Source organism: Micromesistius poutassou (assembly GCF_964030765.1).
Source record: "Micromesistius poutassou genome assembly, chromosome: 7".
Lineage (NCBI taxonomy): Eukaryota > Metazoa > Chordata > Actinopteri > Gadiformes > Gadidae > Micromesistius > Micromesistius poutassou.
Window position 1 is genome coordinate 7,502,194 of NC_140277.1, and position 27,856 is coordinate 7,530,049.

The following is a 27,856-nucleotide window of genomic DNA, read 5'->3' on the forward strand; positions in this document are numbered from 1 at the left end:
CAACAATAGATTTGCTTGAATAATAAAAAAAAAACACAACAGCAAACAGTTGAAGAGTAGAGAATAATTTTCCTGAAAGAAGGCTTTGGAAAGGGACTTGATTGTTTTCTCATGTAGAGCCAACTTCTTCTGAAAAATACCTCAACCAGAAGGAACATGTGTTAGGTGTGCTGTGAATTATATTCCAAGCCAAACATGACTTTGTGTTATCTAAAACCATCTGGCCAGGCAATGGCACAAAGCATATGCCCTCATATGGAATCATCAAAACACTTTCCTTATATGCCTTTACTTTTGTTTCACTAAATAGGGACTGAATGAAAATAATCAGCTAAACAAATTGCAAATTACGGATATGTATTCTTAAAATATGCTTTATAATGAGGAATATACATACAAAGAGCAATATAAATGTATCAGGCAGACACTTTTTGTTTTAATACCAAACCATTAATAGTTACACGTGTATTTGTCGCTATCCCATGAGAAGTGTTAACATATTAACGCTGAAGGCTACATCCAAATAATCCTTGTCCAATTGGTCCATAGAATCAATGAAAAGCCTTCCTTCATTAGTATAGAGATTAACAGTATGGAATGTTTGAGACCTTGGACATAAAGACTTTGATTGCCCGACAGATTTTGAGATCAGTTTAAAGAGACTGTGCATAAATCTTAAAATAGCTGTGATGTGAGGTGGGGTTTTAGTGGAAGGTCAAACTGGAAAGGAATGTATGTTTGTTGACAAAGGGGAGGACAAAAGGCTACTCAATATATTATTTTAAACACACTTATGTGTGCATGTGCTTTTTTACTGACACACACCCACACCAAACCCCCCCCCCCCCCGCCACCCACACACACACACGCACACACACACACACACACACACACACACACACACACACACACACACACACACACACACACACACACACACAGAGAAGTGCACACACACACACACACACACACACACACACACACACACACACACACTCACACACACACACACACACACACACACACACACACACACACATACATACACACACACACACACACACACACACACACACACACACACACACACACACACACACACACACACACACACACACTTTAACACAAACTGAAAATAAAGGAGGAGGTACAGTGTTTATATATTTTTTCTGATACATTAAGCTTAATTACCAATTATTATGACCTTTGGAATGGCATGTCCTATTTCAGTCGATCCACTCAAACCTATTATTGCCCTACAGTGTGGGAGGTGGCAGCAGTAAGCCTCTGCTGACACCTCCCACACTATAGGTCTATGGTCATCATGTGAAGCCCTGATCACGTCACAATCGCTTCAGCCAGAGCCGGCACACTTTTCAGCACGGTCCAAGTGTTACACTAAACTAAATGTGCGGAAACTCTGAGGTTTCATTGAAATTTTGTAATGATCTAAAAGTGGCAGGATTATTCATTGCAAAATACGGCAGCTTTTCTTTGGTCTATTTTTTGGCAAAGTCTATCAAAACTGGTCATACAGAGAGTTACAGAAAGCTACTTAGCTCTCTTATTCAGCTGGAACTTAATCAAAAGGCTGCAGTTTTAAAATGTAATTACTGAGTGCTGTAAAATGCTTATGGTATTGTAGTGTTTTGCTATACTGTTTAGAGTGACTTTCACATGACATTCACAACGTTGATAATAATTGTGGCTTTAGCTGATTTTGTATTGTAGGCCTACTATTTGAATAATTGACTTCATGATTTTAAAAACGTTATTATTATTTTTTATTTATATTTTTATTTATATTTTTTTATCATCGTATCTGTTATAATTTAGATAAAATGAGTGGGGTTAATCATCTCTTCAAGTCTTTGTGTTGTAATGAGGGCACAGTGGCCTCAGGAGCCACATACTTTGATATAGGGGCCACCTTGTGGCAAACGTAGTCCAGCTGCCAGATTACCATGGCACGGAAGCAGGGCTCAAATGAACAAGCTACGTTTGAGGCAATAAAAAAAAGCGCGCATCAGAGTGGATTATGACCATTTCGGAAGTTTTTTTTCCCTGTGGTAATAAATAGGGATGTATCTGTGTATGTGTAGCCTATCGGATTCTGGGATGCGGAATACGCATCCAAATGAAAAGAACGCCAGTCGTTCCGTTAATCCTTGTCTATCCTTTTTATCTGTGGACTCGAAGCGGTCAGATCACTATGGGACAGCGGAGCGGTGGGACAAAGCCATGCGGGTGATAGTCCGGTCAATGAGACAAAACCAAACCGTCTGAGAGACTTCAGTGGGCGCGCGAGGGGGACGCATGTAGGGCAGGTGTGTGTGTGGGTGTGTGTATGTATGTTTATGTAACGCGCGCGCCAAAATGTTCCTCTTCCTGGTGCTGGGGCTCCACCTGGCCACAGGTGCGCTTCTCCCCTCGGTGGGCGCGTGTCCGTCCCAGTGCAGCTGCTTTTACCACAACCTGAGTGACGGGTCTAAAGCAAGGTAAGGGTTAATCTATTGAGTTTATTTAAGTGTTTTTCTGACACCGTTTGTGCAGATCGTATGCTGGTCGTTTGACCGTGCAGGCCAGTTGCACGCAGCATCACACAGATGCTGGCATGTGAACGTACACTCAAAATAATTCAGGGAGTGAAAGATGAATGTTGTTAAACGCTGGCTTATCTCCCAAAGCCATTTTTAACTTCTGCATTTCAATGTCATCTAATTTGACTGTATAAAAGACAACCTCGCAGTAACACAAACCATTCACGTATTATGTCTAGTATTTAATACAAAACCAACAGATTAGGGCTACATGTTGCAATTATTATTATTTCAATGGATATGTTGCAAATGCGCACAGGCCTACAACCTGCGTTAATTGTCAGTTGTAGAACTATCATCTCTCATGATGATCTGAATTGCAAAGCGCGACTTCTTTTTCCCCAGGAGCGTCATCTGCAACGACCAGGACATCTCCCTCGTGCCTGTCGGCTTCCCCGCCGACACCTCCAAACTGCGCATCGAGAAAACGGCCATCCAGAACATCCCGGGCGAAGCCTTTAACTACCTCTCCAGCCTGGAGTTCCTGTGGATGTCCTTCAACGCGCTGTCCAGCCTCAGCCCGGACAGCTTCCGCGGCCTGCTTACCCTGGAAGAGCTGCGGCTGGACGGGAACGCGCTCACCGCGTTCCCCTGGGAGACGCTCATGGACATGCCCAGCCTCAGACTGCTGGATTTGCACAACAACCAGCTGACCTTTCTGCCGGTGGAGGCCAACTTGTACATGAGGAACCTCACCTACCTAGATCTGTCCAGCAACAGCCTGCAGACCCTGCCCGCTGAGCTGCTCGCCTCCTGGCTTTCCGTCAAACCGGCGCAAGGGCCCGAGAGCTCCAAACTAATACTAGGTGATGAAGATATGTTAAATATGAACACTCAATAGAAGTCTTCAACACAAATTTAACTCAATTCAGGATCATCAAATCAGAAATCAGTCTGAATTTCTGATGTTTGCGTGGTTTGATGGGAACCATTTTTTTTGTCCCCTCAGGTCTCCATGACAACCCTTGGGTGTGCGACTGCCGGATTTACGACTTGGTCCAGTTTCAGAAGTCGCCGACTCTCTCGGTGGCGTTCATCGACACCCGACTGCGCTGCTCGGCTCCGGAGAGCGAGTCCGGGATCCTGTTCAGCGACGTGGAGCTGCGGCGGTGCCAGCTCCCGCGCATCCACACCGCGGTGGCGCGCGTCCGGAGCGCGGTTGGGAACAACGTGCTGCTGCGCTGCGGAACCATCGGAGTGCCCATCCCGGACCTCACGTGGCGCAGGGCGGACGGCAAGTTGATCAACGGAACCGGTGAGTCGGAGATTCGTCGTTTTGGCTCTGCGTGCGTTGCACTTTTCTTTCTCCTTGCATGGTTATCAGTCACTGTTCCTACGCTTTAGCTAAATCCATTTTTTTTATAACGTAGGCCTATTACATAACTAGTTCATCCAGCTTCTGATGGACGTTCCATTAAATCACCATATTGCACTTTTTTTCTATAATATTGTAGGCCTACCATAAAAATATAATAAATAAAAAATAAATATACAAAAAAACAAAGCTTCAACAAACGCAATTAAAGTTTTAATAATGTTTTCTTAAAGGGCCCCACATTTTACCACCAGGTGTGAGTGGGATTATCCATTACAAGCCATATTAAATTCGACCGTGCCCTGTGACATAGTGGCATCAAGTGGGCATGTCCACCTAGTTGAATGATGGATAGATAAGCCTACCATTTGCTACAGTCCACTGAGAAGACTGTAGTCGACAGATTTATCCACGTCTTTAGTCAAACAGGTGCACTTTAACCTCTGAAAGCCAAACTCTGCGTCAGTTTGTTTGTATGCGAGTAGACCCACCTCCTACAGCCGCTGTTCTCCTCTGTCCTCTGTACAGTCCAGCAGGAGATCTCCCAGGAGGGCATCACCTGGTCCATTCTCAGCGTGCCGGCCGTGTCCTACCGGGACTCGGGGAAGTACGTCTGCAAGGCCGTCAACTACGCCGGCGAGGCTGAGGCCGTGATCTCCCTCATGGTGTCCAACGGCCCCAAGGCGGACGGGAATCAGACCGGCGCCGACCGCAAACCCAAGGCCAAGAAACCCAACCCCATGGGCAAGGCCGCCTACCAGGAGAAGCTGGTCGCCCGGTACGCGCTTCCGGCCACCACCACCACCACCCCTCGCCCTCCGGCCCCGGAGCCCGCCGCGCCGCTGACCCTCGACCAGGGCGCGGTGGCCGCCGCCGCCGCCGCCGCCGCCGGGCCGCCGGACGGCTCCGACGGCGGTCCACCGGGCGGCGCTCCCGCCACGTCCTCGGCCCAGGACGGCCTGCTGGACCTGGAGAAGACCAACCTCAGCAACCTGGCGGCCAACACCTCGTCGCTGCAGCAGGACCCCGACCGGGTGGTGCGCTCGGTGAAGGTGGTGGGCGACACGGACAACACCATCGCCCTGAACTGGAGGGCGCCCAAGGCCAAGAACACCACCGCCTTCAGCGTGCTGTACGCCGTGTTCGGGGAGCGCGACATGAGGAAGATCAACGTGGGGGCGGGGCAGAACCGGGTCACCATCGAGGGGCTGGTGCCCCGCACCAAATACATCGCCTGCGTGTGCGTCCGGGGGCTCATCCCCAAGAAGGAGCAGTGCGTGATCTTCTCCACGGACGAGGCGGCGAGCGCCACGGGCACCCAGAAGCTGATCAACGTCATCGTGATCACGGTGGCGTGCATCATCGCCGTGCCGCTCACCGTCATCGTGTGCTGCGGCGCACTCAAGCGCCGCATCCAGAAGTACTGGGGCAAGAAGTCCAAGGACATCCAGGACTCCTACGTGACTTTCGAGACGCTGTCGCCCGCCACCAAGGCCAAGGGCCTGGAGGGCGAGTACCTGACCCGGCTGAACCCGGAGGAGTCCAACCGGCTGCTGTCCGCCCGCTCCAGCCTGGATTCGGAGGCCACGGCCAAGATCGAGGGCCAGCCCAACGAGTACTTCTGCTGACGTCATGCTCCAGCTTCAGCCCCCGCCGCCGCTGTGCGCCACCTTCCCGGCGCCCACCTGCACCGCCATCCACCTCCTGCCCATCAGCATCGCCATCTTCAACAGAACGCGCACGCTCACCCTCCACACGCTCCTCCTCCTCCTCCTCCGCCGCCGGACCCTTCGCCCCAGCAGCACCCACCGGCTCCCGCCCAGCCTCATCGTCAACAGAACCGAGACGCACATCATCATCATCATCCTCCTCCTTCGCGGGACCCTTCGCCTCAGCAGCCCCCTGCCACCCATCCTCATCGTCGTCAACAGAACCGAGACGCGCATCATTCTCCCTCGCCGGACCCTACGCCTCAGCAGCGGCACCATCACCCCCATCACTACCTCCCCGCCGCCCCCCACCAGCGTGGGGAGGGCAGCCACCCGCCCACTCGCTCACACACCCCACAGCCCTGGGATTCCTCCCCGACACCGGTGGCCCCCCGCTGGGTGATGCCGCCGACGCCGCCGCGCCCGCAGCACGTCAACTTCTGCCGGAGGACCCTCGCACGGTGCACCATCATGGAGATATCGGTTTAGAGGGGGACCTTCACTCGCTTTACTCCCTTCCCTACAGGTTTTAAGATGACGTGTGCACGGGCAATCCAACATCCAACTAAACACGTAAAGGCTGGAGCTCATGACCACACTGAGTGTCATGAATCGATTCAGAAGCAACCACTGATTTATTTTCTAGGTGTACAGCATATTGTTTATACAACCAATGCCTGCTAAAGAAACTCATAAAAGGATAAATAATTGGAAAACCGTGGAAAACGTTTATATTTTCCGATCATTTAATGCGCAACCCACAAAGACACCTCCACCCAAACTGATCCGATGTGAAAGGGGAACGTGACCACTACGAGGAATTCCATTGTTTGTGTACCCGTGTGATGCTGTAAATACACTCCTTGATTATTTACACTTGCATATTCTTTACCTCTGTATATATATATACAGTATATATATCCATCAGGTGGTCTCGGAGAAGAAGACACACACACACCGAGCAAGGCGTGGTTCAACACATACACACACACCGCAGGAAGCAGTGATGAAGCTGAAGCTGGAGAGATATGAGCAGAAAGGACTGAGAGAGACTCTGTGTAAATAGGTGGCAATGGACGGGCGAGGTTGGACGAGAAACGCTCGCGTTTCGTACCATATCTCTGGATATGCTCCCCTGTTTTGTGCCATGCCCCATATAAATATAGATCTATTTATCCCTAAGTATGTTTATTTGAATGGATTGAAATAAACTTTTATATTTACAGTTGTTGAAGCATCGTGTGGGTTAATATTCATGGTTTCATTCCGTTGTCTGTAGCGTGAAATGAATCAATTGTTGTCTGATCAATGGATTGATAATCTGGGAAGGGTTTACATAAATATTTGAAACACAGATGTATTGAAATTATTTATTATTATTTGGTCTGTTCATCAGTTTTATCCTAATCTAACCAAGCAAGAGATTGGCGTGAGGGCAGGATAGGGATTGTGGACATTGGGATTCAAACCGAGAACCTGCCGGCCGGTAGTCATCCACATCCGGAAGGTTCTCGGTTTGAAACCCCAATGTCCAGAAGATGTCCTATCCCCCAACCTGCTCAGAAACCTGACCAATCCTTCTAACACATCCTATGGAGTACTTCATGTGTCCATGGGGAGACTGAAGGCCAAATTCTGCAGTCAGTTCCCCCAGCCTAGCCTTTAGAACCCAGCCGGATGGTAGGGGACCAATCGGGTCAGCCCAGCCACCAGCGTCAGGTGTTAAGCATGCATGTTGTTCCTGAGGGCTACATCCCTCTAGTGTCTTAGGTAGAACACCAGGGATTAAAGACTTAATAGGCTTCTCTCGTCTGCAGCATTCGACATGCCTTGACCACAAATGTAGCCCGCACATGTCTTTGGGGGAATTGTAACGGACTATGGACATATTTTGTAGACTACTATTAATAGTTGTGTTGACGGTGAACGTGCGAGTATGTAAGTCTCTGACTCAATGTTTAACAGGGTGCAGTTGCGTGGCAGACCGTAATGGAAGGTAAGAAGGGTTTACCCAGAATTAGACACTAGTATTAGAGTTTTTTTCACTGTCAATGTTTGCAGATTTTTTAAGATATGCTAAAGTTGTCGTGATATATTTATTGAAATGACAAAATGCTATTTATATTGAAAAACATCTTAAATGGTATTTTATATTGATATTTTAATATTTTACATTAACTCAATTCATTCTGGATAATAATTATCCAGAATAGGCATGAATATCATGATAATGATTTATGAGCGTAAATCTATGTATGTATATGTGTATATATATATATATATATATATATATATATATATGTATATATATACACATATATATACATATATATATATATATATATATATATATATATATATATATATATATATACATATCATCTGAGTTGAATAGGAGAGATAAGGAATCAAATAGAAGTAGGTGAATTAAAGAGTAGGCCACTAAAACGTGATCCCCTTCCACCCCAGGTCACTTATATGCATGGAGGAGAGTGCCTTCGGAGCCATACCGGACAACATTCCGATAGATATGATCAAAATCCGCATAGAAAAGTCTCACTTCACTGAAGTCCCCAAGGGAGCCCTCTTAACCGTCCCCAACTTGGAAAACCTGTGGTTAAACTTTAACGACATCACTCTGATCAATTCAAAGGCTTTAGAGGGATTGAGAAACCTGTCCGAGTTACGTCTCCAAGGTAACCGGCTACGATCGGTGCCGTGGACGGCGTTCGAAGACACGCCCGCGCTCAAGATCCTGGACCTGAAGCACAACCAGCTCGACGTGCTGCCCGAACACGCGTTAAAATACCTGCCCGGTCTGACCTACCTAGACCTGTCGTTCAACCAGCTTTCGGTCATTTCGAGGGAAGTCTTCCTGAACTGGCCACTCTACCAGAGAATCCAGAGCACCGGCGGCCAGGAGACCAGCCACCATGTGCCCAACGTCGTGCTGGCGCTGCACGACAACCCGTGGCTCTGCGACTGCCGCCTGGCGGGCTTTGTGGAGTTCGCCAAGTCGCTCGGCCCGCCTATCCTCCTGATGAACTCCTACTTGACCTGCTCGGGCCCAGACGCCAGAGCGGGGAAGTTCTTCCACGAGACGGAGCTGGAGCGGTGTCTGAGGCCCGTGGTCACCACCCCGTTCACCAACATTAGCATGCCCCTAGGGGCCAACGTCACCCTGCAGTGTATGGCTCGAGGCCGGCCCAAGCCGGCGGTGTGGTGGACATATGGCCTGAAGATAATCAGAGGATTTCGCGGTAAGAGTCTGATGTCGACGTGTCCACTGGCAACATAAGCGTCCCTACTATCTCATTATACATTTAAATACACACTTTGGTTTGCAAAACCTCTTATTTTACGAAGGGGTCGCGGCGTGGCCTTTCCATAAGAGGGTGAAGGACATATCTAGAGATATTAGCCTGCCCGCAATTTAATCACCACTGATTCTCTTAATCTGCAAGTACATCGCTGATGTTGATTAGGAGATGTTGGAGATTACGGTGGTGGAGCGAGCGCCACCTAATACGCGTGTGTTGACCTACTGTAATTAACCAGCGCGTCACTAGGCCTATAGACGTTTAAACCCTCCATTGTACAGTTCCGAGCAGAGCCCATGCTGTTGACCCACTAAAGTGAAATACAACATCCTTTAGTTTGTATTTCAATGTATTTACATAGGCCTACATATCAGATTAGACATTGGAAGACAGCTTGTTTGAGTGTCTGACGAGTTGTGTGTGTGTGAGTGTGTAGGCCTATGGGTGTGTGTGTGTGTTTATAGGTGTGTGTGTGTCTTGCCTGTATGTGTGTGTGTGTGTGTGTGTGTGTGTGAGAGTGTGTGTGTGTCACACGTGTCTGTGTGTTTGTGTCACACATGTCTGTGTTTTTCTGTGCATGTTTAAAAGTGTCTGTGACACACCCTTTTCCACAACGTGATTGCTCCAACTTTTTAAACAAACAGCCCTTCTCTCTTTCTCCTCTTCCTCCTCCCAGAATCCCAGGAATGGATCTCCACCGACATCATCAGAACCAGTCTGGTCATCCCCGCCCTGCACCCCGTGGACCGCGGCCTCTACACCTGCAGCGCCCTCAACTTCCTGGGCAACTCCTCCGTCAGCATCGCCCTGGAAGTGCTCCACACTCCCTCCTCCTCCTCCTCCTCCTCCTCCTCCGACGCTGGCACCAACGCCAGGTCGGCGTCCTCCCCCAACGCCCCCCGACCCCGCTCCGGCCCCTCCGTGCCCGGCGTCGGCGAGGAGGACAACGTCTACATCGACATTCGCATCGCCAAGCAGACAGTGCGCGGCATCAGCATCGAGTGGTACGCCACGCTGGAGCGGCCCTCGGAGACCTGGTTCACGGTGCACCTGGGCCGCGCCGACGGGGCCCCCGGCGCCCGAGAGACGGTGCACGTGGGGCCAGGCCTCAACGCCTACGCCGTGTCCGACCTGATGCCCGCCACCAAGTACGACATCTGTGTCACGCTGAAGAACGGCAGCCCGCGGCCGGGGCAGTGCCTGGTGTTTGTGACAGGGAGTGACGTCACGGAGAAGGAGCAGCGGGAGAAGCTGATCCACATCGTGGTGATCGTGCTGGCCATGGTGCTGGCGGTGCCGGCGGGGATGTACGCGTGCACCACGGACGCCAAGCTGGCCTGCCCCGAGGGGATGGTGAAGGCCTGGAGGAACAGGCAGCAGAGGGCTCGGGGCGGGGGTGGTGGGGGTGGTGGTGGCGGGGGAGGAGGGGGAGCCGGCAGGGAGAGGGAGAGGGAGAGGGAGAGGGAGAGCACGTTTGACAGCCTGCAGGCGGCCAGCGACGAGGGACTGGTGAACAGGGAGTCCAGCGAAGACCGAAAGGTGAGGAGGAGGTCTGAAGACAGGGGGCTGAAGAACAAAATGGCGGACCACTGCAGACTCACTGCAGAACTGTATTAGGAGATGGTAGTGTGTAGAAGACAATCAGGGCTGCTTGGTTTGTTTTGGGTCGTTATTTTTACGAATTGAGGTCACCCTTTTTGTATTAAGGCTTCCACCTTCTTCCTCTTCCTTCAACACATAGTTAGTCAAGTAATAACTTGCTGTTTAAATACATTAAAGCATGTTATAAAATGCAGTCTTTGAGCAGAATATTACAAAATGTTCATACAAAGCATTTTGTATATTTATTATTGATTAAAAGTTGCCTTTATTTTAATATTTTCTCTTCCTTTGTTCTAGGCCCGGGAGAAACGATGACTGCTATTACTGATTTGAAGATTAATGATTGATATGATGGTAGAATGTGATGCTGTGTTAACCACAGCATCACATTCTGTAATAAGGCCTATTATGATCGTGTTATATATTAATTGTGCATGCATTGACTGGATTGTAACCAAATTATGCAAGCAATGATTGTGTTATGCTTGGCAGTTATGGTCAAATATTTTGTCAAAATGTAATAGCAATGCTATTATGAGTTCAAATAAGTTTAAATAAGGAAATGCATGTATGTTTTTAAAAATAAAAGACGATTTTCATGTTTTCTTGGCAACCACTTGACAAGAATAACTTTCAAAGGCATTTGAAAGTTATATGCAGCAAATATATGCAGTACATGCACCTGTTGCCCATGGCAATGGCATTTCAATGAAAGTGTGTGTGTGTGTGTGTATCTGTGTGTTATCATGAGCTCCATAATAATATTCAATCCTGAACAGATCTGTTACTTCCTCGATTATGCTGATGACCTTATTGTAAGCTGATGGTCTTTGCCTTTGTAAAGGCTGTTCAAAGTCCACCAGTAAACCCTGACATTTACAGTTGCAGCTCGCCACCCGCCAGTATCAGGATTCAGTGAAACAGATACAGCATGTTGAACCTGGATGACTCCTTTATTCCCTTTAAAGACAGTGGAAGCACATTAAGTACACCCACATGCGTCAGTGCTTAGACGTGTGCATATTAAATGGGATCGGCACACGTGTAATGTGACTTGGCGTCATCAACTCGGACCATTCTGTCAGACCCCCAGGCAGATGGCACCGGGGGATATGTGTCCGCCAATGGCATTGTTCATTTGACGTAAGCCCACCACTCAACACTGGCATTTTCCCTCAGCTGCGACCCCCGCCCCCCCGTTGTCCTCCTCCTCCATCTCATTGGACGACACAACAAGCCGACCAATGCCCTCTGTGTCTATGCATACATCCCCCCCCCCCCTCCCCCGACCAACTGTGACGCAAGAAGATCAGTTGGTATCTGTTAGATCCATGCCAGATCAGACTTCATGTCCGCACATCTTTCAGTCTGTTTGGCCAGCCACCGTCTATCCCTACATCTGATCGGTTACATGTTCCAAAATGTGTTCCTGCAATTGAACGACATAGGATTGATTTCTGTTCATTGTGATACTGTCTGAAAATGACAATAGTATAACAGGAAGAGCAGACATTGTACTATGGCTCTCAACGCCAGCCCTAAGAGTAAAATATAATATTACATTTATGAACCAATATTTGCACAATAACACTAATTTGTCATCTGCCCTCAATGTCTGGCGTGGCCTGCAGTGTCCGGGTCAACTGTGAAATGTCCCAAATATTGGACATAGCTTTCTTTAATTCTGCTGCATAAATGCTCTTTGAAAGTTGATAATCCTGTATGAAATAGCTCCGTAATCCCAGCCCCCACCTCCATGTTATAATGCATGATCTTTTGGACTGCTCCTCATTCTCGTCCCGTTCACGGGTCAAAGCCACTGGAAACACTAGGACGTCTGGGTTAGTTTTGTGCGGGTGTGTGTGTGTTTCCATGTTCATATTTGCATGCATGTTCATATATGACACATGCCCTAATATAGGTTTAAACATTGATTTGAACATTGCTTGCCTTGTTAATGAAATACTAATAATTCAATCATTTCTAGTAAATAATAGTTTAAAAACATATTAATATACATACATAATAAGAAAATAAGACATTTCACCAATAAGTATGAGAGGATATATATATGGGCTAGTTCCATTCAGAAAATCACTTTAAAGTCACTCACATATTGCGTGTCCAAACTATTTCATAAACACCGACTGACAGATGTTCTTTTGGTCTTTAGCAATATTGTACAAAAATGAACATGTTGCATCTTGGATTAGAGTAATCTGCAATTGATTTTATGTTTTATGTAACTTCGGAATGGTGTGCATGTTTAGCAGCAGACTACATAAATATCCACTGAGTGGTTTGGTGTAGCTTTATAATTGGTTGCGTGCACAAAACAATTTCTAAATGGGAAAAACTCTCTACAACTATGAATTTGGCTTAAAAATGATATTTAAATCTGAAGGAAGCATGATTTGGTTCTTATATTTGTGTTGCTTTCTCATGACCCATCTCTTACTGTTTTTTCTTTTCTTATTACAGATACAGTATATTTGTTAAATATATATTTTAAAATGAATATTAATGTCTTGTACTCTCACCCAATGTCACCCAATGTCCTGTCTGGAATTAGTAAATTGCATCTTAATCTTAATCACAGACACACAAAATCCCCAATAATCCACAAAAATATAATATAGTTTATATATAATAATTCTTTTATCACTATGCTATACCTTATCAACCCATTCATACTGCAATTCTGATAAGAGAGAAAGCGACATCAACAACAGGATCTCACAAATGGGACCTTTAAAAAAAGAAGTTTCAAACTTTATTAGTCATGCAGCTGATCTCATGCTTGTTTACAAAGCTCTCCCCTAATTGGCTTTGTTCCTCAAGCTTAAGATCTTGTCAACAACCTCAAGAAGCTAAATAAAGAAAGTTTCCCTTGTCTCTCAAACCAGACCTGAGGGGAATATCTCACATGAGGTTTTTCGGCAGTTTAACCGTCACATGGAACATATCATTTTCCTTTTTTTAACTTAAAAAAAAAATAAAATTAGAGTGTCAAACTTTCGACAGATTGATTATCAAACCCCAAAACAAAACACGATGCAATATACAAAATACAATACAAACAACATTGAATGAAAAACCCATGAATGCGAATGAATATGAACGAAAACGCTTGGTACACTTCAGTATGAAAGCTGGTGTGGATTCTAGTTCACTTTTATAATCTATACAAACAAATCTCAAAATGAGATACAAATAACAGAACCGAAACACACTACTCCTACCAATCCATGCCTCCCGAACACACACCCTCTCTCACTCACACACACACACACACACACACCACACACACACACACACACACACACACACACATATACACACACTCAATGTCCCCCGGTCACTAGTAACGGTTCTGCAGTCTCTTCTGCTCCAGCCTCATCTTGAGCTCAGACACCAGCGCCTTGTTCATCAGGTCCTCTTTGCTCGTCTGTTTCCTCTTGGCCTTCGCCGCCACCGCCACCCCCCCGGACACGGTGGGCACCGCCCAGTGCGTCTGCGGCCTGGCGCCCTGGTACTGCGAGGAGGGCGGGGGCAGCGCCGGGGCACACGGCGGCGGCGGGTGAGCCAGCGGCAGGGGCCTGAACGACCCCAGACCCGCCGCGCCCCCGACGCCACCCGTCACGTTGTTGTTGTAGTTGATGTTCTCCACCACCTCCACCGTGACCTTCTCCGTCGCCACCCCCTCCTCCTCCCGGGAGACGGAGAACTTGTCCGGCCCCCCCCCCCAGCCGAAGGGGCGGCGGGGGAGGGTCCAGGTGGACCAGCCCTGGCCGGGCTTCTGCGGCCGGCGCCTGACGCGGCGGTGGGGCAGCACGCGGTTGGACCTTTTGTTACGCAAGAAGGTGGCGGTGGAGATGGTCACCGTGATCACGACAATCGTGCCAATGAACCCGGCCAGCATGGCCAGGATTTGCAAGGGTTTGTCTCTACTCTGCATTATAAACGTAGCCAGAGGCCCACCCCCCAGTTGGGTCTGTGAAAGAGCACAGGGAGAAGACTGATGAATAAAACACACTTCAGTCCGTCCTTTCGATTGATCTATCGCCCACCTGGTCCCCAGTGTACTGCATGGACTCTGATTTGGCTTGGAGGCAATATACTGCATTAATATTGTACTGTACATTATAAATTTACTGTAATGTACACTACCATACACACAAGCTAGGGGCGTTGGCCAACAGTTTACATTAGCTTGACTATAAGAGTTGAAGGTATTTAGAAATATATCCTTTAAAAACCTTCTTATATTTATACTATATTACATTCATATTTTTCAAAAACAATTCAAGCAATGTCTTTAGTTTCTTATTGCTTTTGCATAACTCTTTGTTAATATCAAGACAAGATCAGAAGGGTTGAATGGGATGCCTGGTGTAGCCGTTGCCATCGGAGATTAAAATGTTTTTTCAATGATTTTGTGTTGCTTGGCGGAATCGTTTTTTGCGATTCAGACAATGAATTATCATCTTACTGTCTTCATGCATGTATGCCCTTACTGGATGAATGTCTAATGAGAACGAAAAACATTCACACCTCGATTTTCTAATGTGCTCCTGTACTCTTTTACAGACTCAACTAATCCATATACAATGAAACAAAAATACAAAAAAAAGTTATTGTAGAGAAAAAAGAAGGTTGCTGGATGATGTCAAAGCCTCCTAATAATCTTTCTGATCTTGCCCTGAGGGTGGACTCGTGTCTTTTTAACAGACTTCCAGTATATTAGGGTTGAAATGAAGACAGTCACTGAAATGGCGATGGAGACCAGAGTCAAGCAAATCCCAAACACAGCCCCCGGACGTTTTCTTAGGCTCAAGACATATGAGACAACTCTGGATTTGACCTGAAAACATAACAATGGCATGCGTGTGAAATTGTGCTTTTCTATATTGTTTTAACTGAAGTTAAGCGTCTGCTGTTTTAGACTGCTAAACAGAAGCTTGCATACACGATTGATTTGTCCTTAACGTAAAACAGTTCATATTTGCTAACTCAAGACTCCTTGATAAAACTGCACATTTAGTCATTTAGCAGCTGCTTGCATCCAAAACGACAAGAGAAACATTAAGCGTGGCTATTTTCTAAAAGAAGAGAGTGCAAAATGCAACGCGCATGTTGTGCAAAATCGTGTTCTGCAACATCAACTCAGTCCCCACGAAAGAATCCCTGAAAAGCTGGACCACTGATGTCTATGTTCCCGGTTTTGTGTTCTCCAAATCAGACCAATAACATCACAGGTCCGACTTTTCTAGGGTTTATTTTCCCGCTTTTAGTCATGTCCTTAATGAGCAGGTCGGGGCGTGGCACCGTACTTAAGGGTACCTACAGGTGGACTACGGCCATGGTGGATCACGCCCCGTACCTTCAGGCTGGGAGTCAAACACTCAAACCCCCACGTGGTTTTCATCGTCATCTATAAACACGTTTTGCACACAGCAAAGCCTGCCTCTGAGCTTGTGAGGCAGGCTCACATCGCATTGGATGAGGATTGCTTGTGTTTTTTATGTTTTTTTTAGTTATCCCATTGTATTGTTTTATTTATTTATTTACTTCATGTATTGCAGTGTTGTTCTGCTTGTTTGATCGACTATTCATATCTGTTGTGCATTTGGATTTCTGTTTTTTATTTCTGTATGTTGTAATCAGGGCGTCATTGAAAAAGAGAGCCTGCGCTCAATGGCCTTTCCCTGAATAAATAAAAGTTTAATAATAATAATAATAATAATAATAATATAACTCACGGCTTCGGTGATGTCAATCTTCAGGACGGCGGTGGTGCTGAAGGAGGGCTGGCCCTGGTCGCGGGCCTGCACCACCACGGACCAGATGCACTCCTTCTGCTTGGTGATGTTCTGGACGATGGCCATGGACTTCACGTAGGACTTGAGGACGATCTCCCCCGTGGCCGTGTTGATGTCGAAGATGTTGTCGGGGTCCGCCTTCATGATGGAGTACTCGATGACGTTGTTGGGCTCCTCCGCGTCCTCGTCCACGGCCTGAGGGGCGGGGGCAAATGTTTAAAATGTCTGGGCGGTGTCCACACTACGGTTGCTAAATATGGTAACGTCAATCTTTTTTTGTCTATTTTGGCCTTTCGGTCCGCAGTGAGCCTGACGTTTTACTAAACGGGGAAACTAACTAACTAACTCTTCCAAAGCAGATACGTCTGAAAATGGAGGCCGAAATGAGACCAAATATGACGTATATAATTCGGACATGGACGCTGAGCTAAAATGTCTGCGCATGTGCACTGAGAGACTGACATGAACTGAAATGACAAAAACATCGTAATCACACAAAGTGACAACGATTGTTGTCACGCCTGTACGCTCGCAAACAGAGTGATTCAATCTCTGCGGGACAGGACCTCAGAGTGAGGGACATAACCCCCCCCCCCCCCCCCCCACCCCCGAGAACGCGTCCCACCTGAATCATCACGGGGGCTCCGATCACCATGGTCTTCTCCAGCAGGTTCTGGTTGAAGGCGGGCGAGTGGTCGTTGAGGTCCAGCACGGTGACGAACACCTCCGCCAGGCTGTACTTCCCCTCCGTGTCCTCCGCCTTCACGTAGAAGTTGTACTTGGAGCGCAGCTCGGCGTCCAGGCTGGCCCACGGCTGGGTGTAGATGATGCCTGACGCCGGCTGGATCAGGAACCTGGAGACCGGAGAGGGGAGAGGCTGAGAGGCTGAGAGGCTGAGAGGCTGTAGGCCATCTTGGTTTTTCCTAACGCCAGCACGGTGGGGAGGTTCCCAACCAGCTGGCGTTTCGAACCAAGATGGCAACCCCCGGGAATGAGGCCTGTGGTCGTGGTCTTAATGCTGTGTGTCGGGAGACGTTAGTGGGTCGCCGCATGGGATAAAGTGGGTTGTCTGGTGGCCAAAGACAAGATTAAAGTTGATCTAGTCAACTGTGCTGTTTTAGCATGTAAAACTTAACAGAAGCTAATATGACGCCATGTGGTGTTTGGACAATGTGATTTAATTATAGTGTTTATTTAAAAGTAAAATATACTTTTTGAAAACTATACTTTTTGGCATAACTCATGATTGAAAATATGACTTGCGTCCCTCTTCCTCAATTCCTCAATGAGTGTGGCACTGATACATAAAATTACCTTTGATATCTGTGTCAGAATACGCCACTAGACGCCACCATATCTATTTTTCCCCGGGTGACGTGGTGACCTACTGTGACCGTCACATGCCAGGTAAGTGGAAGCAAAGAGCACCCAGACTATTTTCTCCGCCAATCCTATTAGCGTCTTAGCGAAGACGGGCTAGCGACATGAACACATGAACGCCAGCGACATGAGGATAACCAGGCTGAGGCATTGGGCCATATAGCAAGAACATGAACAATCATGTTGCTTGCTAACTCATTGTTGGTTGTACTCGTTTAGCTGAGATGATTTACATTTCATTAAAACACAGATGAGAAAAGGGATAGAATTGATTCCTATTTGTACACAGAACCAGATTTAACATCAGTATAAGGAGAGGAAAGTAGAATGTCTATCGTGTTGAAGGTAGTGTGAGGGAGGCGTTAACACAGAGCTGTCTAAAGATTAAGTATGAGGGTGGCCAGTGCTAGGGCATGTGGTTCTCATTCATGGTTCCTCATATATCTTGGTGAAGATCAGATCAGCGGATTACTTTCAAGCACTGTTTTCTGTGGAGGCATTGTTATGTGAGTGTTTGACACTGTACTGTGTGACCAGATTCTGGGTGGGAATTGAGCAGTTTTCTTTGACAAATTGATATTCAGGGTAACATAATATAAAAGGGATAAGGTTTAGTGTTTTATGCAGAACAAACACACCCAGATGTGGATGAGCGATGGAAGATCTGTGCAGTGATAGAAACAAACCGGCATGGAAGAAAGGCAGGAAAATTAAAAGAAAGCGCGAGAGTGACAATGATAAAGACTAATGGAGCATACAATGTACTCACAGGTCAGCTCCAGAGCCATAAATGGAATATCTAACTTCACCCCATAGACCTGAGTCTGGATCTGTAGCCTGGAGTAGAGGAAGGGAGAGGCCAAACAGAGAGAGAGAGAGAGAGAGAGAGAGAGAGAGAGAGAGTTAAAACAAGAGTACAATTCATCAATTCATTCAGAATGTATTTCTTAGGGTTTAGGAGAGTCTGAGGCTCAGTCGGCTAAACCACATGTTCTGTGGCTGTGATGTTCAGTTTCACGGCTTACACTGTGCTGCAGGCCAACTCCTTTTTCTCTCAATCTATTGGTACTGCTGCGTAAAATCTGATGAAAAAAACCAAAACTTTGATGCCTAAAAAACGTATAATCCTTCCATTAAAAAATAAAGAGATCTGCCATTTTTAATTCCCCAGCTGACGTGAATGAACGGTGGGGAGAGGGGAGCCGAACGCTGCCATGGAATTAGTATTAGTAGTACACTGCATGGGTCTTTGGGTGGGCCGTTGGGGAGAGAGAGAGAGAGAGTTAGGGGGTCGGCTAAAAAAAGAATTGGACTCGATGTCACATGAAACGTCAACAGCATCATCCCCAACATCCTCGTCAACATCGTCACCATCGTGTTAGAAGCTAATCTCTCGGTGCAGGACTGTCTGGCAGTGGCCTATCTGTCTGTGTGCTCAAGGTCATTGGCTGGCTGCGCTTTCATTTTTCTATCTGATTGAAATTGCCTGAGATCGCAGCGATGAGCCTCTGCGGCGTTCACGCATGGGCAGGGTTTAGCAGTGATCCGCCCTTTCCCTCCTGTTGCTTTGTAGCTTCTGCGCTAAAGGTTGACTCACTACACTGACGGGACACACTGACACTCCGGTGTCCTATTTGACGTGAGCTACCCGTCTGTTAACTTTGTGTTAAGGTGGACTTTAAGCCCTGTAGAACCTTAACAACATTTGCGGGCTGTATGTATTTATGTGTTTGTTTTGTTTATCAGGGTTGTTATATTTATAAAGAATATGTCGCTGAGATATTGAAATCAATGAATGAAAAGTGCCGTATGCAGTAATGCAGTAATAATCGACCAGAATAGAACAGCACATCTTTTTTTTGCCGCTAAGCATTAGCAAAAACAAAAAGCCGGGTATTTTGTATTACACAACAAAATGAAAGTGATAGCCATCTGTCAGCTTCTTTCCCATGTCTCTTACGCAAACCGGCCCAAAACATCCTCAATCGGGGAATTAACCTCTTGTTTTTGTTGTATCTTTACATATTTAGTATTCTGTTTTGGCTGTGTTTTCAACAGTGAGAGGGGGCTGTTTTTTTTTTTTATAGCCAGGTCAGACGAACGCTCTCTTACAGTCACTGAGACAACGTTGGAGCCCCCAGGTGAGTTTTCCGGGATCCTGGCTATGTAGTAGTCGGAGGAGAACTTGGGAGCGTTGTCGTTGGTGTCCAGCAGATGGATGATGATGTCGGCCGTGGCGCTAAACCTCTCTGGCGTGTCGACCTCCACCGCGAGAAGCTGAGACAACAACAACATGTTCACAACATCATCACTTCAGTATGATCGTTTAGACACTTTCATAATAAGCGACTTACAGTGAATTGTTTGGGATAAGTGTGAATATTGAGCAGGTAGAGGCTGAAAATAGACTAGTTGTAAACCCGGGATTGTTAAACTTGGGGTCAAACTGCTTTACCAATAAACTTCATCCCGCTGCTGGTGTTTGGAGTTCAGATTCTGACCTTGTAGGTGAGAAACTGGTATTTCTCGTAGTCCATGGAGGAAGAGTCGTCCACCAAGATGGTGACCTGGGCCTCGTTGAGCACTGTCTGTGGGACGACTCTCAGCATTCTCCCCGGACCAATCAGCCGCAGGTTGAACTTAGCATTAGCCCCCTGCAAGCACGCGCCATCGGCACAGTAGTTAGCACTCTCAGCTAATACACAACAGTTAGCATTAAAAAAACAACAACAACCACAACACCAACAGCCAACATTCATAGCTAATACACGCTATTTGGCATTGACAAAAAAAATAATTTCCACAAAATGGGTATGCTAAAATTAGAACTCGGCCAACCCATGATAATTCAAACATGAGCTTATGTAATCAACATTTGTTATAATAACAGTGTGAGTGAAAGAGATGGCAATAATCCCTGTAGTGTTGTCCATTCAATCAAAATAAAAGCTGTGTCTGTTTTTATTGTATTATCCATGGGATGGAAACCAATAGCCTACTTTTCCCTATCCCATTCTTAGTATAGTATTGGAGCATATTAGAGCATACATATGGATTGCATACGCTTACAGAGTACAGAACTTTTACTTTTTTATCTTGATCTTGTTTTAGTTTGTTGTTTTAGTTGTTTTGTTTTATAATGTAGTTGATTCAATTAGGAATATGTCAATGAATATTGTAGAGAAGCATCACTTTTCTCAAATTGGGTTAGGGTTAGGTCTCATAGGTGGAATAATATCGCAAATGACTATCATCAGCCACTACTATAGTCACAAGCTCAATACTGTTTGTCAAAATTATAATTCCATTAATGGCAAAACATATGCTACCCCCAATTGTAGTAAAGTAAAGCAGCATCGAGCATCTCTCTGTCTGAAATGAACCGTAACTAATATGCTATGCTTTTATATTACGCTAAAATGCTTCGCTAACAATATGCCATGTTAAAAGGCAATGCTCACATTATCCATAACGTGACGTGGCTATCACATTCTATGCTCACAACGTCCTTTGCTAATATGTCATGCTAACAATATGCTAGTTAATGAGCTAATAGCTAACAGTACGTGCTCCATCTCCACCTGATCAGAGTCGTTGACGGTGATCTTCAGGCCCCTGAGGATCTCTCCCTCGGGGGGGTGCTCCTTCATGGTCAGCTGGAAGGTGTTCTGGGGGCCGTGCTCCCCGTAGAAGGTGGGCGGGTTGTTGTTCAAGTCCACCACGCGGATCACCACCGTGGCCGTCCCATAATCCATCAGTCTACCATTCTCCCCCACCTCTGAGGCCTGGAGGACACGCACGCACAAACAGAGGTCATGGACATCATTGTTTTGTGTTATCCTACATGGGTGTTGTCCTGCATTAGTAATATTTTGCATTGCAGTGGAGTGCAGTGGGGTGCAGTGGTTGATCAATTGTGGTGACATAGTACATACGGTATATGTCCTCTTACCCGGACGATTATGTTAAAGATCTCTCTCTTCAGATTCCCGGGGTGAGTGAGCAACGTGATGCGGCCGTTGGTCTTATTGATGCCGAACACACCATCGTCTCCTGCAGAGACGAGCATCACGCAAACCACAGGTCGGTCACAGCAAGCCTCAGCTTTATACAAAATCACTGACCTAGTCAAAGTCACTTCTACTATTGCAATTTCCTCACTATTTTGATGCTTTTTATTTATAGCGACTTACAGTGATTTCCGATACATTAATGGGTGTCGTAGTTAGAAAACACACACAATAATGCCTACAGGTGGGCTGAGTACATGTCTAGATAGGGTAAATAAAGTAAGTAATTGATAAAGACTTTATCAATTGCCCCCCGAGGGGTTGTTAGACTGTAAGAGTAACAAGTACTTCATGTACAGATACCTTTATCGGTAGTGAATACAGTGAATTCAGATACATGTCATTAAGGAGCAGGTGGGCGTTGGGCATCTTGCTCAAGGATGCACTACAGGTAGAGTGTGGACAGTGGGGATCGAACCCAGGACCTTTCGTCTGGGAGTCAAACCCCCTCGTTGCATCGCCTGACCGTAGGAGCTAGCAGGAGGGAGGTTCTTACCGTCGTCCAGGGAGTAAACAATAGGGTTTGGGTTCCCCGCGTCTCCATCTTTGGCCAAAACTCTGTAGACCTCAGAGCCCTGAGGAAACATTGTCAGTTGCCATTGTCAGTTTTTTGGTCATTTCTGGTCAGTTTGTGTTAAAATATCAAAGAAACCAAGTCCCATTCCTTACTCTATATAGTACATTACATAACTAAACCATTTTAGAAAGTGTGCTATGAAGGCACATCAACCAACAAGGAGTGTGTTCATGTGCTTTGGGAAAGGCACGTCAAATACATGAGATGGGGGGGGATTCAATGAGGCGAAAAACAATTACAACTCCATGTAATTCGTCTGTAGCCACATGGCAACAGGCCCCTGAGGCACATCCACTAACACGTGTCCCTATCAGGTTTGATGACGGATCTCGGTCCAGGCGGGACATGATGCTCCGTGTGAGCCGTGCGGGCATCGTACTCACAGGCAACGAGACCTCGTAGACAAACCCGAAGTAGGGCGTGCCGAGGAAGGAGGGGGGCGTGTCCTGCTGGTCCAGAACGTTGATGGTCAGAGAGGCGGAGGCCGACATGAACTGCTCCCTGCCGTTGAAGTCCCCCCCGCCGTCCTGGGACACACATTTGTCATTTGTCAATTTTTTTTTAATGTGTGTCACTGTGCATCTTTTCAATAAAATGCTCAGCGGGTTCAACCATGAATGAAATAAATAAATAAATATGATTATAGATGTGATCGTATTTAAAGAATAGATTATACAGTAGATTCATAGATCACATTAGTGTACAGTAGTATAGCTATAGATTATTTGAACACATTATCAGGTAACTTTCAGTGGAAGTGCAATGACAGCGTAGCATGATGGTCGTTGCCGTGCCACCGTAGAACCGTTACCTTGGCGATCACCGTGACAAAGTGTGTTTTGGATTTCTCGTAGTCCAGGGTCTCCCCGGTTCGGATGCGGAGGACCCCACTATGTCTGTCTATAGAGAACAAACTGGACTGTGCCCCCTGACAGAGAGAGAGAGAGAGAGAGAGAGAGAGAGAGAGAGAGAGAGAGAGAGAGAGAGAGAGAGAGAGAGAGAGAGAGAGAGAGAGAGAGAGAGAGAGAGAGAGAGAGAGAGAGAGAGAGAGAGAGAGCAAGAGAGAGAGAGAGAGAGAGAGAGAGTAAAAAGGAAAAAAGGAGAGTGAATGGGGGGAATAGAGATAGAGGGGGGTAGGAATGAGGAGATAGAAGGTGAAATTGCAGAAGAGAGACAGTGGGAGTGAGAGTGAGAGAGAGGAAGAGAGAGAGAGAGGCATAGAAAGAGAGAGTTAACAAAAAGGTGCTTTTTTTATAAGCTCCTTTAAAAAAACAAACAGATCAACTCAGATAAGGTCAGAGCAGAAAGCCTCTCTCACTCTCTCTTCCTCTCTCCCCCTTTTCCCTCCCTCTGAAAACCCTAAACCTCACGTGAGCTTTCGTTTAAACGGCTCAGATGGACCCAGATGAAAAGCGGGCCGCCCGACGGCCACTTGAATTAGGCCACATCGTGACCACATGAAACCATCCTCCATCCATCTCTCCATAAGAGCCCATATGCCCAGAGGACGGGCGGGCAGGTGAAAGCCGCGGGGTCCAGATGTGTTCAGCGTTAGCATCTCCCCGGACCAGCTGTCCTCTGTGCCTAATAGCCCAAAGTGCAGAGGGCCACCCCCTGCAGCCAGCGCAGCAGCAGCAGTACTTTAAGCCCCCAATACCTCACACAAATGTAATTGTGACTTAATCCCGGGCCTCACGATAGCACGAGCGCCACATAAGCAGACACGCACACACAGGCACACACATATGAACGTACATGAAAACACATACACACACGCAGGCTTGCACGCACAAATATGCCCACAAAAAAAATGCATGCACACACACACACACAGAATTATACACACATTCTTGCACCGTATGACCATACACACATAAAGCCACATGTACTACATGCAAACACAAAGACAGGTTCATACACACACACACACACACACACACACACACAAGATAGTAACCTGCTAAATGATACCTTCGGTTTTTTCCCTCACCCTAACCTGATAACCTGACAACCCAACAGATCATCTAGCGACTATGCTAGGGTTTAGTGGCAGTGTGTTGGGTGGAGTGGTCAGGTGATGGCGGGGGGGTTACCTGGAGGTAGAAGGTGACGGACCCCCCGGAGCCCGTGTCTCTGTCCAGTGCCTGGACATGGAAGAGGCTGCTTCCGGACTGGGCGGTCTGGGAGGGATACAGGCAGATAATCCAGGGTCACAGTATGTAGGGCATTGGGAACAATCACTCACGAGCTCCATGTCCCTCTTCTGGGCCAAGGACTAAGGGTTGGACTAGGGTGGAGTTTTAGGGGGGGTTAAAGGTCAAAAGGACGAAACACTGCAAATCATAAATAAAGAACTATACACAAATCACGCATGCATGCATATATTTTCAGTTGGATCGCTTACTTCTAGTACATCGACAATAGCCGGCATATTTTGGAATTCCGGTTTTTCATCGTTGGCATCCATTACGAACACGGTGACTCGTTCCACCACCTGTGGGGGACACCAGGGACATGCTTACCACTGAAAAGGTTCATTATATGACAAAGAAAAAACATGTACTGAATGTGTAATCACAGTTTAAATTCAAATTGACCAATTGATAACGACAATTGACCTAGACAAACAAATGGCTTCCATGTAGACCATGTAGCATGTAGACACGTACAACTGCCCAACAATGGTGCATACACAGTAGGCCTCAGACAATCAGTACATACCTTGCTTCTTCCATCAGTGATGCTAACGAGAACATTGATGGAATCTTGTTTCTACAATAACAATGAAAACTAAATTAGAAATATCTCCGTTTGGCTCGTTTTCAAACAAATGCATGCACAAATGTTGTAGGGGAAAATGTATATTAAATCTGAAAAATATATGCAAGAATATTTGTGCTTGTATTCTTAAAAGGCTTGAATTAGGACAACAACTGTAACCAGTCATCTGGGTAAATGTTAGAGGTTTACCTCTCGATCCAGCTTCTCCACCAAAGTAATGTTTCCAGATACTGGGTCCACTCTGAAGTATTGCTTGGAGCCTGGGTCAAATGCAAGGCCGTAACTCACCTCCTGGCCTTCGGGGTCTGTCCCATTGAGGGAATAAATGTGTGTGCCTGTGGAGAGAATTCAGGATCATACTTCAATATTCTCAACTCATATATGTAGTCTCAAAAAGGATGCATATCACGTCATGTGTGGCTGGGGAGCTGTTCACACAAAGGCTTTCACAGCAAGCTCATCTCGTTGAATTCTAGAAGTGGCATCATCCACATCCACCAAAAAAAACGGAACTATTTGGCATTTCCTATTTGAACGAGTAACTCATAGATGACATGTGGCTGATTACTCATGGTACTGGGCAACGAGACATTGAGATGGTTTTATCCAAAGGAACCAACGGTGAATTAAGATACATGTCAACAGCAACAAGAGGGTCATCTTTCTCAGGGTTAGGCCGCGGTTGATTGGGATCGAACCCGGTTCCCTTCCAGCTGAGGGTTGACCCGAAACACTATCAAGCCCAGTTTAAGCTAAATGTTCTGTCTGTTCCGGACGTTCGGGTCTCACCGACTGCGGTGTCCTCAGAGAGGCTGAACAGAGCCAGGTTTCCATTCTGGATGTAGGGTCCGTTGTCGTAGAAATACGGAGCGAAGTCTGCTTGTGCTGTGAAGAGAGAAAGAGTTGCTGAGCAAACTTTAGAAACTGGCGTCTCTTCCCCATCACACTCGTTCACCAAAAGACTTTCAGCATAAATGATTTTAGATATTTTTCAAAACTCTGCTATAAATGCAACACACACACACACACACACACACACACACACACACACACACACACACACACACACACACACACACACACACACACACAATGCTTTTATATTCCTTGCAAAGGATGCTTGAACAATAAGGCAAATTATTTGTTTTCTGTAATGTGAATATTTCTCATAACACAGCATACATGTTATGTTCTTCTAAATATCCTTTGAACCACAAAGTATTAGCCAGGTAGAAGCTAATCTACACCAGCTACAGGAGCCTGAAGCCCCCTGCCTGCTCTATCCCTCTGACTGGGATTACAGGTGAGTTACGTCAGTGTCCTAAAATACCCTTTCTGTGTAAATGGATGGACATATCTAGTCTCTGAAATACCATAACAATAGCAAGAAACCTGACATTAACAAGCCTATTAAACAAATGCAACATATAAAATATAACTTAACAATACAATAGTTAGAGACAACATAAACACTCACATGTGACTGCTAGGAAAGTTAGCAATGATAGAATTGAATAGCAAAGGAACAAAAAAACAGGACAAACTTAACGTAAATGCATTCACAATGAAATGTGTGAAATGTCAAATTACAAACCAAACATAATTCATTATTGTAAATATATCCTACATTTTTGAACAGTTTTTCCTCTTGTCTATGATTGTTTCGAGAACAACTCACCAATGCAGAAGTTCACCACTAAGACAACAAATGAAAAATTTAACTTCTTTGCATTCTTCATCCTAAGGAACAAGATGGTTGAGTCGCACCATGAAGAAAAACCGCCAGAAAGAAAATGTTTGACATGTAATATCCGTGTCGAGAAAGGTGATTGCAATCCGCTAGAGCAAGAGGTAGATCTTTGCACCAGTGATCACTAGAAAGGCTGAGGCAGTCTCTAACAGGCTAATCCAATGACACATCTTAGCCTCACGAAGAGCCACTCATAGGCCCTTACAGTCACACCAGCACAGATCCTCACAGGGGGGAGAAGGACAAGGACGTGGGCAAACCAATTGTTTCAATTTAATCATTCAACACATTCCTCAACAAAACAGCTCTTTGTATTCAACTGGTTTTCTCGTGTTTGCAACTTAATGTTCATTTAATGGCAACGACAAGGACATGGTGTTTGTGAAACAAAGAGAAATACCAGTGGTGTCGTGTCTGGCTTCTTAATGCACACGGTGGGAGGCTTCAACCTGTCCATCAACTCTCATCATAAGTCTGCTGATGGTTGTGCCTATAGTGCTCAGCATCTGCTCTGCGGGCCAGAGCCATCTGTCCACCTCGGAAACAAGCCGAAACATCCTCTACTTATTTAATAAATATATGAATTGCAATTCATATGATTGCAATCCATGGCATAGGTGAATGCATTGGAAACTTCTCTGTTTTCATTTGAAAATGATGGAGGGGTTTTATCACAAAACTTGGAAATGAAGGATTTATGGGACTGTAGAACAAATTAAGATTTTTCAGTTCAACAGGATCTTTCATTATATTTCTTCATTTTGAACAACTCCTGATCTTTCCCTCTTTTGTTCTTTATTTATTTCCGTCTCACCAACAAGTGTAGAGTTGAAAACCTTATCGCACTGGCAAGTTTCCCGTGGTATTTAAGGCACTGAGGCTTAATGGCGTTGTTTCATAATCTCAATCAGCTGCGTGGGGTGTACTACA

The 27,856-nt window shown here is 46.1% G+C and overlaps 3 protein-coding genes across 3 annotated transcripts; 2 read left to right on the forward strand and 1 right to left on the reverse strand.

The window, feature by feature from the left end:
- Window positions 1-2,376: 2,376 nt before the first annotated feature.
- Window positions 2,377-5,543, forward strand: lrit1a (leucine-rich repeat, immunoglobulin-like and transmembrane domains 1a; the record flags this gene model as incomplete). Its single annotated transcript, XM_084470060.1, has 4 exons — window positions 2,377-2,498; window positions 2,946-3,406; window positions 3,550-3,855; window positions 4,444-5,543. 4 exons carry the CDS (start codon window positions 2,377-2,379, stop codon window positions 5,541-5,543), a joined length of 1,989 nt encoding a protein of 662 aa, XP_084326186.1.
- A 1,961-nt stretch (window positions 5,544-7,504) lies between these two features.
- Window positions 7,505-10,561, forward strand: lrit2 (leucine-rich repeat, immunoglobulin-like and transmembrane domains 2; the record flags this gene model as incomplete). Its single annotated transcript, XM_084470476.1, has 3 exons — window positions 7,505-7,620; window positions 8,094-8,884; window positions 9,621-10,561. The coding sequence occupies 3 exons, from the start codon at window positions 7,505-7,507 to the stop codon at window positions 10,559-10,561; spliced, it is 1,848 nt and encodes a 615-aa protein (XP_084326602.1).
- A 3,346-nt stretch (window positions 10,562-13,907) lies between these two features.
- cdhr1a (cadherin-related family member 1a) lies at window positions 13,908-26,915 on the reverse strand (the record flags this gene model as incomplete). The annotated part of the gene is made up of 17 exons (XM_084470179.1): window positions 13,908-14,540; window positions 16,309-16,563; window positions 16,994-17,222; window positions 18,518-18,585; window positions 19,861-20,025; window positions 20,250-20,402; window positions 21,330-21,533; window positions 21,701-21,801; window positions 22,315-22,393; window positions 22,779-22,922; window positions 23,207-23,323; window positions 24,489-24,575; window positions 24,800-24,889; window positions 25,117-25,167; window positions 25,366-25,511; window positions 25,966-26,061; window positions 26,855-26,915. The coding sequence occupies 17 exons, from the start codon at window positions 26,913-26,915 to the stop codon at window positions 13,908-13,910; spliced, it is 2,679 nt and encodes an 892-aa protein (XP_084326305.1).
- Between the last annotated feature and the right edge of the window lie 941 nt (window positions 26,916-27,856).